This window comes from Marmota monax, unplaced genomic scaffold (genome assembly GCF_021218885.2).
Source record: "Marmota monax isolate L192 unplaced genomic scaffold, Marmota_monax_Labrador192_F-V1.1 WCK01_AAM20220418_F8-fsc00145, whole genome shotgun sequence".
Taxonomy (NCBI): Eukaryota; Metazoa; Chordata; class Mammalia; order Rodentia; family Sciuridae; genus Marmota; species Marmota monax.
In genome coordinates, this window is record NW_026695201.1 from 3,977,978 (window position 1) to 3,994,569 (window position 16,592).

General features: G+C 43.0%; 1 protein-coding gene across 1 annotated transcript; it reads left to right on the plus strand.

Moving 5' to 3' along the window:
• The first annotated feature begins 857 nt into the window (after positions 1–857).
• Positions 858–15,313, plus strand: LOC124082452 (intelectin-2-like). Its single transcript, XM_046428849.2, has 7 exons — positions 858–915; positions 2,230–2,340; positions 3,979–4,226; positions 4,559–4,717; positions 10,390–10,510; positions 12,396–12,499; positions 15,141–15,313. Exons 1-7 carry the CDS (start codon positions 858–860, stop codon positions 15,291–15,293), a joined length of 954 nt encoding a protein of 317 aa, XP_046284805.1. The 3' UTR covers positions 15,294–15,313.
• Positions 15,314–16,592: the final 1,279 nt, after the last annotated feature.

Here is a 16,592-nt window from a genome sequence, read left to right on the forward strand (position 1 = left end):
GGAAGGACTGTGAGGTCTGATGTACCCCAAGAGTCTGGTGACACACCTTCTGGTGTGCCTGACAAAGCAGGACTCCCCTGCCAGATGGTAAGTGTCACCTGTGTGACTAAGAGCACAGCTCCCTGCTCCTCCAGCCATCACCCATTCCATCTCATTTTCAGAGAATAAAGCTTTGGTACCTTCAAAGGGAAGAGTGTCAGGGGGAGGGGCAAGCAGCTGGGGCTGGGCGGGGCTTGTGTGGTTTGGTTCTTCTCATAAAGGGCTCAGCACCTCACCCACATCAGGACCCTCTGCAGAGGGAGCTGCAAGTCTCCACCTGGAAGGACTTTCAGCTTCTGTGGTCTGTGAGGCAGGAAGGTGGGAGCTACTTGGGTGGATGGGAAAGGTCCTTTTCTTTCTTGGGTTCTGGGTGTTGAATCCAGGGGTGCTTTACCACAGAGCTATATCTGCAGTCCATTTTAATTTTGATTTTGAGACAAGCTCTTGGTAAGTTGCTGTGACTGACCTCAAACTTGGGATCCTCCTGCCTCAGCCTCCGAGGTCACTGGCATTACAGATGCACGCTGCCGTGCCTGGCTAGGAAGATGTTTCTGAGTGTGAGACAGATCCATGGATGGTGGTGGGGGAGGGTGAGGACACCAGCTCAGGTCTGGTGTCAGTCTCAGGGAGGGAGGAGCCCATGGCCCCTTGGGTGTTTATTGGGGTCAACAGGGATGGAGGCTATTTCAGGAGTTCCAGATGGTTGATCACTTTCCACTGGAGATTTCCTGACTCAGCAAAGTCAGGGAGGAAGAATGGGAGGAAGACAAAGGCGGCCCAGTCAGAGATCCTGGCCTCTTGTTTCTCGTTACAGGACAATGACCAGACTCTGCTTCCTTTTGTTTCTCTCTGTGGCCACCGAATGGTGCAGCGCAGGTAAATCACTCCAAGGAGCATCAGTTCCCTCTGTCCCCTCTGGGGCGCCTCGCAGCACAGGGAGTAGAGCTGGGCTGGGTTTTAAAGCCCTGGGCCAGAAGAGGAGTCGTGGAGGTGCACGGAACACACCTGTGGCTGCCAGCTTGAGAAGTGGACTTGGGCAGGTTTCTGGCTTCTCCTGGGTCTGGCTGCAAGGAGGTCAGGGCAGAGACAGAGACTGTCCTCTCCCAGCTGCTCTGGCTCCTGTGGCCTTGGCCTTGGATCTGTAGAGGGAGCTGGTAGCCCGAGGTGTCAGGAATCTTCCTCTAACTTCCATCCTTCCTGTTCCATTTCTCATGACAGACATGATGGTGATGTGTTCCAGTGTTATTTGGTCTATTGTTTATTTCAGTTCATTCCATCGCCAAGTGAAAAGGCACATTTTCAGACACTATTTCATTTGCCATCCACAAGTAAGAAGAGTTTATTGATGACATTTTTTATTCTTTTGTGGAACTGGGAATGGAACTCAGGGATGCTTTACCACTGAGCACATCTCAAGCCATTTTTGTAATTTTTCATCTTGAGACAGGGTCTCATTAAGTTTCTGAGGCTGGCCTCAAACTTATGATTTTCCTGCCTCAGCCTCCTGAGTGACTGGGATTACGGGTGGGAGCCACCATGCTTGACTTCATTTATGTGCTTTTAGAGCAATAAACAAGGCCCTTTCCCCACTGGTCTCTGCTAATTTCTCAGCTTCAGTTTTCAACCCCATCACATCTTATGGTCCAGCCAAGGAGGCCACTGACCTGTGGTTTCAGCAGATGGGTCTCTGCTTGGTCATCCCCTCATGCTATTTTGCATGCCTTCTGGAGTGTTCTCTCCCCTTTCCTTCCTGTCTCATAGCCAGTTCCTATTCATTCTATAAGAATCAACCTGCTCTGAGTGACTTCTGGTCCCTTCTCAGCAAGTTGTCTTTTCCTGTCCCCACAGGTGGGCCTCTCCTTACTCAGTTTCAGTTGGGTTCCTCTCGGTGTCCTTCCTCCCTCTAGGATGCAATCTCTTGAAGGAGTGTGCCAAGTTGTCTTTGAGTGCCCAGTGTCTGGGGGGTGCACACAGTAGGGATTAAGTAAAGTTGGTTGAGTAGAAGACTCCGACTCTTCAGCCTATGCTAGCTTTTGGATCAGACAGTCTTAGCAGAGGGAGTCCCTGACTTCTTGGAATTTCAGAACAGTGATGAGCTGATGCAGTGGGCTGGGGTGGAAACTAATGTCCGGTAAGGATGGTCTCAGTGGTACCAGACCTGTTAATGAGAACTGTTCTCACGTTCTCTAGCAATGACCCATTCTCCTGAGATGTTCTGGGAGGACGAAGAATGTGCCTCTTCCTTTTCTTCCCTGCCTAGAAGCTGCAAGGAAATCAAAGAAACTTGCCAGAAAGCAAGAGGTAAGTAATGAACCAACCCAGCATTCTCTCTTTGAAGAACCTTTTTTAGTGCAACACAGCCTAGTCATGGAAATCAAGAGGAACAGAATCTGTTCTGGCTCCATTTTTCACCCCAAAGAGGTTTCCAGTGGGTCTTTCTTCCTTTCTGCACTGGGGATTGAGCCCAGAGGCACTCTTACTACTGAGCTAAAAATCCAGCTTTTTTAGTTTCTTCTATTTTGAGACAGGGTCTCACTAAGTTGCCCAAGCTAGCCTTGAACTTGTGATCCTCCTGCCTCAGCCTCTGGAATAGCTGAGATTATAGGTGTGCACCACTGTGACCAGACTCTGGTGGGAATTTGAGGTATTTGTGTTCCATGCAGCACATGATCTTCTGAACACAGGGAACATGCAGTTTGCCAGTGATCTTGGGTGGTGGCAAGAACTGTGATGACCTAAGATCCTCCTCTACTTGTAAACCATCGAGTTAGTCTGCTGCAGGTTCAGGGATGATGGCACAAAGCGTGAGATTCCAGAGGCTGAGACATAGAACTTCCTTAGTCCATCAAAGCAGAAGTCAGAGTATCAATATCTTCTTGTGCCTGGCCAGGTGACATCTCTACGTGTAGTTAGTTTGTCAAGCAGGCTGACAAATGTGGCCAGTAAAGAAACAAGCTGGTGGCGGTGGCACATGCCTATAACCCCAGTGACATGGGAGGCTGAGGAGGGAGAATCACAAGTTCAAGGCCCAAATAAGAAAGAAAAAACAAACAAATGAGCTCTTTGTAGAGTCAGGTAGTTTCTTACAGAAACAGCAAGATCAAGATTAGCAAAGGTGTCAGCTTTTCTGATTCCTTGTCCTGTGGGCCGAGGAGAAAGGGCCAGTTGACGATGTGACGTGGGTCACAGGGTGCTCTGTTGCTGAGGAGCCAATCTGTGTTGTAGCTAAGCAATCTCATGGGCTGTGACGGAACCCTAAGGGGCACAGGTAAGATGAAGCAGAAAGCCTCAGATCTCCTCAGAATCTGGGAGGCAATGAGAACTGTCCTGACAGCTGAGCAGCGACAGCTTCCATGGAAGTCAGGGGGGTAGGGAGGAATGACCACGTAGGAGCCCCTCACAAGCTTCCCAAGTTGCCATGGTTTGGGGGGGAATCATGGGCTTTCTGGTAAGATCTAAGTGAGCTGCCTCTGGGGCCAAGGGAGAAATGTGCCAGGTGCTCACAGCGACTAGCCTCCTGCAGGTTGTGGAGAAGAGACCCACTCTGAACTTGGGGAATCTGAGTCCTACATAAAGAGCAGAAGCCATTTGCTCTGAGAAGTCCAGGGGCCTCATTCTGATCTCTGCTGAGATGAGGCTTCATGAGGATTTCTGGCCTCTCCTGTCCAGAGGGTGGCTGTCTCTAAATGAAGGAACCATTTTTCTCTATGTGATTTATAAATTCTTTGAGAAGATAATACAGAACAATGGTGGTCAATACCTCTGCTTTAGAAGGGAAGAAACACAAGATACCCATGGAGGATTCTTATTCTCCCCATGGAGATAAGTGTGTGAGAACCTTCAGAATACACTTTTAGCTTCCCAGGGCATTCTGGTCTTAGGACTGAGATGGACCAGGAGCTCCCAGACAGGGAGGCTCAGGGCTGGTTCTCTCCACAGATGGCCTGTATTTCCTCCTGGCCAAGAATGGTGCCGTCTACCAGACCTTCTGTGACATGACCTCTGCGGGTGGTGGCTGGACCCTGGTGGCCAGTGTGCACGAGAACAACATGGCTGGGAAGTGCACAGTGGGCGATCGGTGGTCCAGCCAGCAGGGCAACAGAGCAGACTACCCAGAGGGGGACGGCAACTGGGCCAATTACAACACCTTCGGGTCTGCAGAGGCGGCCACCAGTGACGACTACAAGGTGGGTGCCACTGGGAAAGGGTGAGGACCTGAGTGTGGCTGCGCCACAGCATGCAGGAGGGAAGTTGGGAGGGGGGCTGCAGACATGGGGCTGGAGCAGAAGAGAGAAATAGTCACATGCCTCGCATCCTAGCTTCCTCCCACAGGGCCATTAGGCAGCAGGGTGGTGGTGGGGGCATGATCTGCTGGAGGTAGGTATGTGTGAGCATGGCTGGCCATCTGTCCCCCTGGAGCCCAGAGCTGTCAGCTTAGCTGAGGGAGCCCATGTGTGTGTGTCTTTTGCCCCTGTGGGACCTTCTGAGATGGTCAGTGTCAGTGTTGGTTGCTTTCCAGAACCCTGGCTACTATGACATCCAGGCTGCGGACCTGGGCATCTGGCATGTGCCCAACAAGAGTCCCATGGAGAACTGGCGGAACAGCTCTCTGCTGAGGTACCGCACCACGACTGGCTTCTTCCAGCATCTGGAACATAATCTGTTTGGCCTCTACCAGGTACACAGACAGGGCTGTTGGCTGGGGAGCACTTAAGTGTTCATGATGGGGGGACAAATCAGCTCTCTGGAACCATGTCCTGATTGAGTGGCTGGAAAAATCAAAATTGTCACATTGCTCACGACTAAAACACTCAGGGCTCACTCCAGGGGAACTGGGCTAACTGGGCTACACGAAATAACCACACAAGAGACAGAAATACCTTTTTCTTTGGGGGTGCTATGACAGCTCCTCTGACCTTAAGGGTCCACAGAAAGAGAGAGTGAGGGAGCACATGCTGACCCCTTTTATTGAGGAGAAACCATTCAAATGAGGCAAGGGGTCAGGTTTCAGGGGGCTGAGTGTAGCTTCATGATGTCTGACATCTAGGAAGGCCACACCCAAGGGCAGAGTAAGTGAAGGGGACACACAAAGGGAGTTCCCATGGAACATTCTACCCCATGGGACTGCAGGAAGGCACGCCTATGCATGAAGACACATTTGGTTGCATTATTTCTACCCTCAAGATTGGGGCTACCGTCTTCAGTTACTTAAAAGTGGCCAGACCACTGGAAGTGACCGACAATGCCTCAACCAATCAAGAGAGGAAAAACACTGGTCACATGACATGGCAGCCTCCCACATCTTCCCCCTTTCTTAATATAAAAAAGTAACTGGGGAATTCTATCTTTCATCACTGGATTCTTGGTTCGAGGTCATCATGATCTGCTATTGAAACACAAAAGGAATTAGTAGAAAACATATCATTTTAATAACACAATCAACTTGGAAGATCCAGGTTATTATTATTACTTCACCAAACACTCATCAGAAGATTCTTAATTTTTTCCCAATTTTATTGGGAGGCATTGCATTTAGCCACAGTAACATAAACACTTTCATTGGCATTTAAGCCTCTCCATAAACCATAGAGCAGAGGACTCATTCACATTATTTATTACATTGTCTGTTAGAGCATTATAATCCAGTTCTCATCCTTCTATCAGCACTTATCTATGAAGGATCTTGAAGTAATTTAAGTCAAACATTAAGAAAATCCATACATTGTAAGTTTTAAGCTATAGCCCAAAAGACTGTAATTGAAAAAGCAAGGAATAATATTTAAAGTAGTCACTTCAGGGATCATGAGACCAGCAGCTTGCCTAGGTCTGGTTAATTGGCATGCACCTGTTTCAAAGCCTGAACATTAACTTCAGCATATTATAGCTCTGAAATATTAGCTGTCAATAACTAATGATATAATTAGTTGTATTTTTATAAGCTACAGGATATTTATTATCCTTTCTCTTAATTGTCACATTTGAGGAATTAATTAGGTCTATCAGTAATGTAAATACTCTTGAAAAAGTCTATTTTAATAATCTTTCTGACAATTGTCCAGATATAGTCTTAATCACTAAAGACCAGCATAATTGGCTGGTTTAGGTTTCTCATACATTGTCTTTTTCTCAAAAGATACTCCTAGTCAGCCTGTTTCCCACAGGATCAACATATAACTGACCATTACAGTCAGTACAATTAATCTAGTTTCATGGGTGGACTTTCTGTAATGTACATTAAAGGTGGACCTGGGAAATGGGTCCATACAAGTCTTTTCATAATTTTTACTTACCTGACAAGCTTGTGAAGCTACATGGCTATAAACTCTGTAGCTGGAAATTTACCTTCTTGTTCTAGATTTCTCAGTCATTATCATAATAACTGGTTTAAATTCTCCTTTGAAATCTGATTTAATTTACTGAATCGTGTTCTATAACATTAAGACTCTCAATATTATAATTTAAGAAAAAATTTTAAAATATTTTGTAAGACCTAGTGTGGGTCTCTGGGGTCCTATTTTCCCCCTTTTCTTTATTTAATAAAATTGAGTAAAGGCTTGGCATAAGCCATAGTATCATCAGTTTAAGTTATAGATAATAGTACAAGTATTTAAATGATAAGAATATTTACCTTTTATTGATTATTATATTTTTAAATATAGATTAGTTGATCTATTCTAACAATTTTAAAAGAACTCTTGATATCTTCTTGAGGTCTTAAAATATTTTAGAATATTATCCTTTAAATAGGTATCTCTTAATTGTCTTTTTAAAAGTATGATTAAGGTTATTTCCCAGTGTAGGGAGCAATATATAAATCTTACCATATTTTTTTTATGGATAATAGGTCCAGTTATCAATGAGTTTTTGAAGTTTGTAACCTTTATTGTTCAAAATTAACATAAGACTTTAATTTAGAGTCCTAATAAACTATTCTCGAAAATCTCATAATTATCCAACAGTGTCTTTGAATCAATCAAATTTAGTCTCCAAGGACAATTGTCAAAATTGGGATCTAAGTCAGCAGTTTAATATATTTAGTGTTTAATCGAGGATATGAATTTATTCACCAAAATTAATCCTTGCCTTAAACAGTAAGAATCATTAGGCAATAAAGATCTTCCTTTGAGGAAATAAACTCAAGATTTTAATAAGTCTTTATCATGTCAAAATATGGACAAAATCTTAGCTCACATCAGTATAGTAAAATTAGGAAAATAGCCTGAAATATCCTTGAATTAATCAGTTAAAAATTTTATAATCTGGTACATATAAATCTCTTTGTTAATTGTTTTAACTTTCTATATCATCTGTTTAGGTAATGATATAAAGATCTTTCTATTTAGCAATATACTTTTATCATTAAAATCTAGAATATAAAGACCTTAGTTTACCCAAAGATTATTTATTTCTTCTTTTTAGGACCTCCAATGTGTGCTTCCTCTCTGTTGAAGCATCTTTTTCTTCTAAGATTTTTCATGGTTATAATTTGGAAAAATTTCTGAAAACCTTAGAATCTAAACAAATTATTGTACTTTGATAAGAGGAAATATCAATGAAAATATAGTTAAAGTCCTTAGATGTAATTATATCTTTTTATCATCTTAAAGTTTGTACAATAACTTTGAGAATTAGAAATTATTTGAATGTTGTATTCTCTTGAAAGCAAATTTATAGGAAAATACATTTATCTCAATATCTGTAACTAAAAGACAGCATCAGATAAATGAATGTATAAAACATATAAATTATGGGTTTCCTGTTGAAGAAAAACAATTAAACAAATATATATTAACTAAACAATTAGACATATGTTAATTATTGTATGGAGTAACAACTATAGGTTATCGAAATACCTAGTATATATATATATATATATATATATATATATATATATATATATATATATAAAATAAGGGCATATCATAATTGTATTAGCTTTATATAACCATGTGGTTCTTAGATATTTGGATCCATTTCAATTTATTTATAACTAGGAGTGCACTCTTATATGTGATGTCAAGTGATGTAGCTGAAATAAGATCCTTGTGTATACATTTATTTCTTTCTTATAATTATATACTCAGGAATGAGAATAAGGATTTTTTGTTCATCACAGGAATATTGCCAGCTTTTGTTCCTATGGCAAGCAAATACATCCCCATAACCTCCAAACTTAAAAGCAAAATATAAAGAAGCATGTTTAGTATGTCTCATCAATAGAACATTATTTAGTAACACAACTATAGAGAAAAGTTGGGTTATTTAACTCAAAACTAACAAATTTAGGGCTACAATGTATAAACCTGTGGAATTAGATTTTGCCTGAAAAAGGATATCTTTCGATGGCATTTACAGGTGAGCATTCTTTAAAAATGCAGGCTCTGAGCAGCTCTAGTAGTAGGTCTGAAACAGGAAGTACAGGTTAGGAAGGCGGGACCAGAAGTCTTGTCTGAGTGACTGTGGAAGAACCAATGGGAATCCGGAGAAAATGCCGGAGGCGGGACCAGGAAGCCCACTCCCTGGATAGGCGTGGCGGTTACCATGGTGAAAGAAACACCATGGAATCTGCTGTCCATTGTCCACAGCAAAGGTTCCCTTAGTTTTCCTAGCCAGTTGGATTTCTTTTGGTTTTGTCTGCATTCCCCCGCCTGGTCAGGATCCTAGGGCGAGTAGCAGCTTGCTTTGTCTCTGCAACCTGCGGTGGCAGCTTGTGTCCTCCCATATTTTCTACATTTTCTTGTAGCACCTGGGTGGGTGCTTTAAAAGTGAGTTTTAGCTGCAGATGCCCATGTTACTATCAGATCATAAGGGAGTCTGCGTTTGTCATCTAGGTCATATCATTTACGGGTTAAAAGCACTGCTGACCAGGGGTCTAGTTACAGACCCCATAGAGAGCAGCGCTAAAGTCTTTTGTCCCCAGCAGCTGCATTAACAGCCATTCTGATCCACAGAACAAGAATGTAGTAAAGAGGTTCAGCATAAACTTTCTGAGTATTCACAAAAACAATAGAAAAATAAAATTTACTTCTCTCCAGGTAAAGAATCCTTGGATTAGGTCTCATTATAACATTTGTTTTTTCTTTTATTCACTTTCCAAGAACAGACTTCTAATACATAAACCCAAAAAAAATCTTTATAAAGATTCACAAAAACCATCCAAAGAAGTACATAAAGGTGCTTTTCCCATGGGAGAGGACTCAACTCAAAAACATAGCCTCTTAATCATCTTAATAACTATTTACATTTATTTAGAGTCTCTAGAATTACAAAAATCATTTTTTTTCTTTCTAAAGACAAAATATTCCCCAATATTAAAAAGTTTAAAGTCATAGACTTTCCTTCTGTCTAACTCGCTTACTTTCTACAATTCAGGCCAGAATACTCTGCAATCCTAAACAAGCTTAACTTCTGAAGAGAAATTCCAAACTCACTAAACTTCTAAAATTTATCCTGGAGCCCACCCAGGGACATCACTTGTGGTGTTGCTCATGACTGAAATACTCAGGGGTCACTCCAGGGGAACTGGGCTACAAGAAATAACCACACAAGAGACAGATAACTTTTTCTCTAGGGGTGCTTTGATGACTCCTCTGACCTTAAAGTGTCTGCAGAAAGAGAGAGAGAGAGAGAGAGAGAGAGAGAGAGAGAGAGAGAATGTACTGACCCCTTTTATTGAGGAGAAACCATTCAAATGAGGCAAGGGGTCAGGTTTCAGGGGGCTGAGTGTAGCTTTATGATGTCTGCTGTCAGCAGGTTGACTGACACCTAGGAAGGCCACACCCAAAGGCAGAGCAAGAGAAGGGGACACACAAATGGTGTTTCCATGGAACATTCTATCCCAAACAGGACAAGGGGTAATACCACAAAGGAGCAGGTAAGCGTAGCTCTACCCATGGCGCTGCAGGAAGGCACGCCTACACATTTGGTTCCATTATTTCTACCCTCAAGATCAGGCTACCTCTTCAGCTACTTAAAAGTGGCCAGATCACTGGAAGTGACCGACAGTGCCTCAACCAATCAGGAGAGGAAAAACCTGGTCACATGACATGGCAGCCTCCCACACAAGGTCACTACTATTAGAGTGATATTTTAAAGAGTTCAGTGCAATGTCATGTGTATCCCAGAAACTCTGAGCCAGGCAAGGAAGAGGCCTAAGGGAGAGCAGAGTGGGAAGAAAGAGGAAGAGACAGAGGACTTGGGACTCTTGGGGAGATCCTGCTATGGGGAGAAGGAGTCGTCATTATTAAGACTGGTTTCTGAGTAATGACAGTTGACTGGAGGGATCCCTTTCCTGTCCAAAATGGCGGCAATCTACTGTCCTTACAAAACTTTTCTTTTTGGTTCCTGCAGAAATACCCAGTGAAGTATGGATTAGGGAAATGTTGGAATGACAATGGCCCAGCAATACCTGTGGTCTACGACTTTGGTGATGCTCAGAAAACTGCATCTTACTACTCACCTTATGGTCAAAGTGAGTGTTTGCTCCCAAAGTCCAATCAGAAGTCCTTTCTTGAACTCCTGGTAAAAGAGGGAAAGAGGGTAAATAACAATAATAAAGAACTTCTAGACAGGGTCAGAGGTGCATACTTGTCATCCCAGCTACTCTGGAGGCTTGAGGCAGGAGGATTGCAAGTTTGAGGCCAGCCTCAGTAACTTAGCAAGACCCTGTCTCAACATAAAATATAAAATGGGTTGGGGATGTGGCTCAGTGCCAGAGCACCCATGCATTCAATCTCCAGTACCACCACCAAAAAACCAAAAGCTAGAATTCACTAATTGAGCTGTTAAAATATGTCAGACTCATTCCTAGGAATTTGATGTGATTTTGTGTTATTACATCATGAGAAAACTATGAAATTAGGATTATAATTTTCTCCATTTTATGGAGCATAAACCCAGCCTTCCTCCCTGTGCAGCCTCTTATAATAATTAAGAAAAGGCGAAGGCTAATATTTACAGGAAAGGACTAGAAAAGTGGTGAGGAATATTTATTTTTATTTATGTATTTATTTATTTTGTTCCTGGTGATAGAACCCAGGGGTGCTCAACCACTGAGCCACATCTCAGCCCTTTGTTATATTTTATTTAGAGACAGAATCTTGCTGAGTTTCTTAGGGCCTTGCTTAGCTGCTGAGCCTGGCTTTGAACTTGTTATGCTTCTGCATTAGCCTCCCATGACACTGAGATTACAGACATGCTACCACATCTGGCCAATATTTATTTTTGTTTTGGTGGGTAGCTATTAATTTTCTTTAAAAAAGATCTTTTTCAGTACAATGAAACCATAGAAATGAAGTTTTGGACCAGAAAAATCAAGAGCCATGTGTTTTTGGTATTTGAATGAAAGCAGGAAAGCAAGTGATGCTGGGAAAACATCCCATGGTCACTGGCTGAGAGGGGTGTAAACAGCAACAGGTAGCTGCATCGGACATTGCTTACCCTGCTCATCTTTACATAGGGATTTTTCTTTTTTTTTTTTATTTGGTGGTATTGGGAATTGAGCCCGAGGGTACTCTACCACTGATCTACATCCCTAGCCCCTTTTTAAATTTTGTTTTAGGGTCTCACTAAGTGGCTGAGACTGGGTTAGAACTTGCAACTCTCCTGCCTCAGCCTCCTGAGTCACTGGCATTACAGGTCGCACTACTGTGGTGGGCCTAGTGAGCTTTCTGTCCAGTCTAATGTATCCTGCAATTTTTAGGAAAACAAGTCTTCTGTGAGTTCCAGCCTCTTACTTCAGATGAGAGAGCTACCCTCAAGGCCAAGTTCCGGTCTGGGATTCACCAACCACTGGCCACATGGTGTGGAGCTCCATCCCTATGGCTTGGATATTCGGCTGTAGGCTAAAGTCTTGGCTTAGGGCATCTTGTTCTGGTTAAAAAAGAAAATGCTTCTAGTTATTATTATTATTATTATTAGATACTGGGAATTGAACCCAGGAGCACTGTACTACTGACCTACTGCACCAGTATTTGTTGTTTTTTTTAATTAATTACCCCCCTTTTTTTGGATGGGCCTTTATTTATTTATTTGTTATTGATTTATTTACTTATATGCAGTGCCGCTAAGAATTGAACCCAGTGCCTCACATGCTAGGCAAGCACTCTATCACTGTGCTGCAACCCCAGCCCCCTGCCCCAGTCTTTTTTTTTAGTTTTCAATTTTGAGTCAGGATCTCTCTGATTTAGAATCAGGACCTTCTACTGAGGGTCTCAATAAATTGCTGAAGCTGGTCTTGAACTTGTGATCCTTCTTCCTCAGCCTCCTGAGTCACTGGGATTATAGGTGTGTGCCTCTGGTGTCCTGCTCTAGTCACTCTTTTAATACTTGGCTCTTGTTTGCATCTTCTTTTTCAGTGGAATTTGTTGCAGGGTTTGTCCAGTTCCGGGTGTTTAATAATGAGAGAGCAGCCAACGCTCTGTGTGCTGGGGTGAGAATCACTGGCTGCAACACGGAGCACGTGAGTTTCTGGGAGACAGCAGCAGGCACGCATGCGTGCGTGTGCGTATGTGTGTGCACTTGTGTGTGTGTGTGCCTGTGTCATTGTGCATCAAACTTGCTCTCTTCCCCCCTTATTCTCTTTACTCCCCTTTCCCATTTTTATTGGTATATTATACATACTAGTGGCCTTGTTGCTACATATTCCTACATGCACATGACATAATTTGATCACTTTCATTTTATAGTACCTCTTTCCCTCCCCTCCTCCATTCCTGGTCCTCTTCCTCTACTCTACTGGTCTCCCTTCTATTTTTGTGAGATGCCCTTCTTTCCCACTTTATCCTCTTAGCTTCTACATATCTCATTACTCTCTTGATGGTGTCATATGAACAGAATTTGAATGGAGTCCATTTTATCAATATTTTAATTTATGGGGAGTATTCTTGTGCCTGTTTTCTTCCTTCATTTCTTTCTTTATTTTCTTTTTTATTTTATACTGGGGATTGAATCCAGGGGTGCTCTATCACTGAGCTACATCCCCTTTTAACTTTTTGTTTTGAGACAGGGTCTTTCTAAGTTGCTGAGGCTGGCCTCAAACTTGCCCTCCTCGTGTCTCAGCCTCCTGAGTCACTGGAATTATATGCATGTGCCACCATGCCCACTCAGCTTGTGTTTTCTTTAAGAAGTACTTCCTGTATTGAGGTCATAAGGCTACTGCAAATATAATATTAATAAAATTGGGAAAATGTTAATATTAGCATCTAGAATACTCATCTTTATGTGAGCATGTGTTTGTGTATGAGAATGTGACTTCCTTTCTCCTTGCTGAGGCTCAGGGACCAGGACTGTGGGACCTCCTGTCCAGGCACAGACATCCTGTACTGTTTAGGACCAAAATCAAAGGTTGAAGTTTCCAATGCACCATTGTTGTATTCTCAGTCTTTGGGATTAAACATTCTATTATCTAGAGTTAGGGTGAGGATTATGTTCAGGGACAACCCATGAAAGCCTTTTGAAGCTGAGAGTGCTTGAGAAACATGAGGTGTTGTTACTCTCCACCTGAGCTTTAGCTGTCATAGTCAACCTTGGCCTTCCCACCCCTGTCCAGGGATTGCATGATGGACCATGTGTTGAGACGTTACCAGGAAATTCCTGGACATATTCTGCTAAGAACCTCACTCAGGCCATCCCAACTCCCTACCACAGGTACTTTCTCTGGCCAGAGGTCACCATGGGGACTGATTGCCAGAGCAGGACAAGGCAGCTTCACCATCAAGGAGGACCCTGGGGTTATGATGGGGAATTTTCAGTATGGAAACACTAAAGGAGCAGGTCTGTTGTAACTACCTGGCTCCCCTGGCACCTCGAAGCCATGGCTTCAGGCATGTGTAATGTAGTGTGCACATGTGCCAGCACACACCTGCTCTTACCTGCCCTGGGCACCTACACTGTACTAGAACAGGAGACACAACGGTGATATATTCCTTGCTCTCATCCAACAGAGCAGACTTTCACACAAAGGTTAAATTACTATCTGATGAACCCAAGGTCATAATAGAAATATAAACCAGGGGGTGGAAATGTAGATCAGTGGTTGAATGCTTACCCAGCTTTTGTGAGGCCCTTGGTTCATCCCTCAGCAACAAAAATAAGAGAAAACAAAACAAAACAACACGACAACAACAACAACAAATAACTAGGGGCTATAAGAACAGCTAACTCTGATGAGGTGTCAAGGAAATGATTTCAGGAAAGGGAACTTCTGTGCTGAGTCTTGAGAGCTGGAGAGATAGAACTTTATGAGTTCTCAATGCAATTTAGGAAATGAATAATGTGTTCAGAATCATCAGTGTTTCAGAGGGCATGTGGCATTCAGGGGGCAGCAAGCTGCTTTGCAGTTTTGGTGCATGAGATGTATGTGGGGGTAGTGACAGGAACTGGATTATAAGAGACTTCACATCACACCAATGATTTTGAACTTTATTCTATAGGTGATGGGAGTCAATAAAGCACTTGAAAGGGAAGATTGACTTGATCCTCTTTGTGATGATCATGTTGGTAGCACAGTGGTGACAGATTCTAGTGGGGCAAGATTAAAGACCAGGAGACCAATATTGAGGTGGTTCCCCATAGTCTAGATGAAGGCCTGAAACAGGGTATTGCCAAAAGGTATGAAAAGGGGGTACTGTGAATTCCAGAGATTCTAAATTTATGTCCAGTTGAACACAGATGATGGAGAGGCAAGAAGTCTAAAATAAACTCATGATTCTCATTGGGGTAAGGGAATATCTTTTATTACATCAGGGTGTCTGGATGATGAGCAGGTTTGGGGTCAACTAAGGACATACAGTCATATGCTGCTGCATAACAATGTTTTGATCAATGACATACTGCAAATATGATAAAGGTCCCAAGAGATCATACTACTTTGTGACATCATGGTCATCTTAGTTTGTGTAACTACACTATCATGTTCACACATGTCAAAATTGCCCAAAGATGCATTTCTCAGTAAGTGTCCCCATATTAAATGATGTCTGGATGTACTTAACTGTGTTTTGGTTGGGGGGGAGCTTGAAGTGCCTTCAGAGAGGTCATTAAGGTCTTTGGGCTCACCAGCAGACCTCTCATCACCACCTCCTCCTCTCCTTGTTTCCTAGCACTGCATTGGTGGAGGAGGATTCTTCCCAGAGGGTAATCCCATCCAGTGTGGAGACTTCTCTGCTTTTGACTGGAATGGATATGGAACTCATGTTGGTTACAGCAGCAGCCGGGAGATAACAGAGGCAGCTGTGCTTCTCTTCTATCGTTGAGAACTTCATTCTACAGGACCCAGAGCTCTTCTCCCAGGGATGTGGTCCCAAGAATAGAAAACCATTTGCTTAGGAACTAGAATGTTAGTTGCACAGGAAAAAAGAATAAATCATATTATTTTAGGAATTGGTGTTTTTGTTAGTCCGCTTCGCATCACTGTGACCAAAAATCTGTGGCAAGAATAACTTAGAGGAGGGAAAGTTTGTTGTGGCTCATGGTTTCAGAGATCCAGTCCATGGTGGATCAAGTCTGTTGCTCTGGGCACAAGTGAGGCAGAACATCACAGTGGAGGGGAGTGGTGGCTACTCCATGCATGACAGTCGGGGTGGGGGTGGGGAGGAAGCGAGAGAGATAAATAATATAGTGGGAAGAAGAAGTGAACTTCCCCAGTGACCCACCTCCTCCAGCCTTGCCTCACCTGCCTACAGTTACTGCCCAGTCAGTTTATACCAATTAGGATGGACTGGTTGGTTACAGTGCTCACAATCCAGTTACTTCACCTCTGAGTATTCCTGAATTAACACAGGATCTTTTTACATAGGGAGTAAAGCACTTCAGGAGATTCCAAAAGACTGTCTATTGCTCTGAACTATTCTACTTCCACCACTTCCGTGCTTGGACTGTTAGGGCTTAGGAATCCTGACAGGGGAATATGACATCCCCCAACACCCTTCAGGTAACCCTTTAAAATAGCCAGAGGAGTAAAGGGCAGGGAGGAGGCTTTTTGTCCTACTTCTTCTTACCTTACCCAAATGGACTGCTCAATTTGCATCCTCTACCTGAAACTCCTAAGGAAGAAAATAGTCTTTTTGTGTGGGGGATTGGATGGGTGACGAAGACACCCAATATCCATATCTGGTGTCTGACAGCCTTGGTGGTGGTATTCTCCTTAGGGAAGGATGGGGCTGGAAGGCCTCTGAGGATGACTCTTCTAGGGTAGTGGCTAACCCTCCTGGGATCCCATCTTCAGGGCCTTATTTAAAAGGGGCCAAGTGACCCAATCATCCCCACTGGATTATCAGTACAGGTGGGATGGGATGACATCAGTTTTGGCCCTTGGTTAAATATTGGGCATTTTATTGTGTTTTCCTCTAGAACGCCACCATGTTTATAATCAGCACTTCCTTATCTCCACTACTCTAAGTGGAATAATTGTATTCCTCTCTGACTGAGAGACATCCTTCTTGGGTTCAATAATTCGTGAGAGTGGGTCATGGAATCCAGGAAAATAGTTTAGTTATTCTTGGCAATTAATTACAAAGTCCACACCTCCTGATTTCAAAATGTACTACAAAACC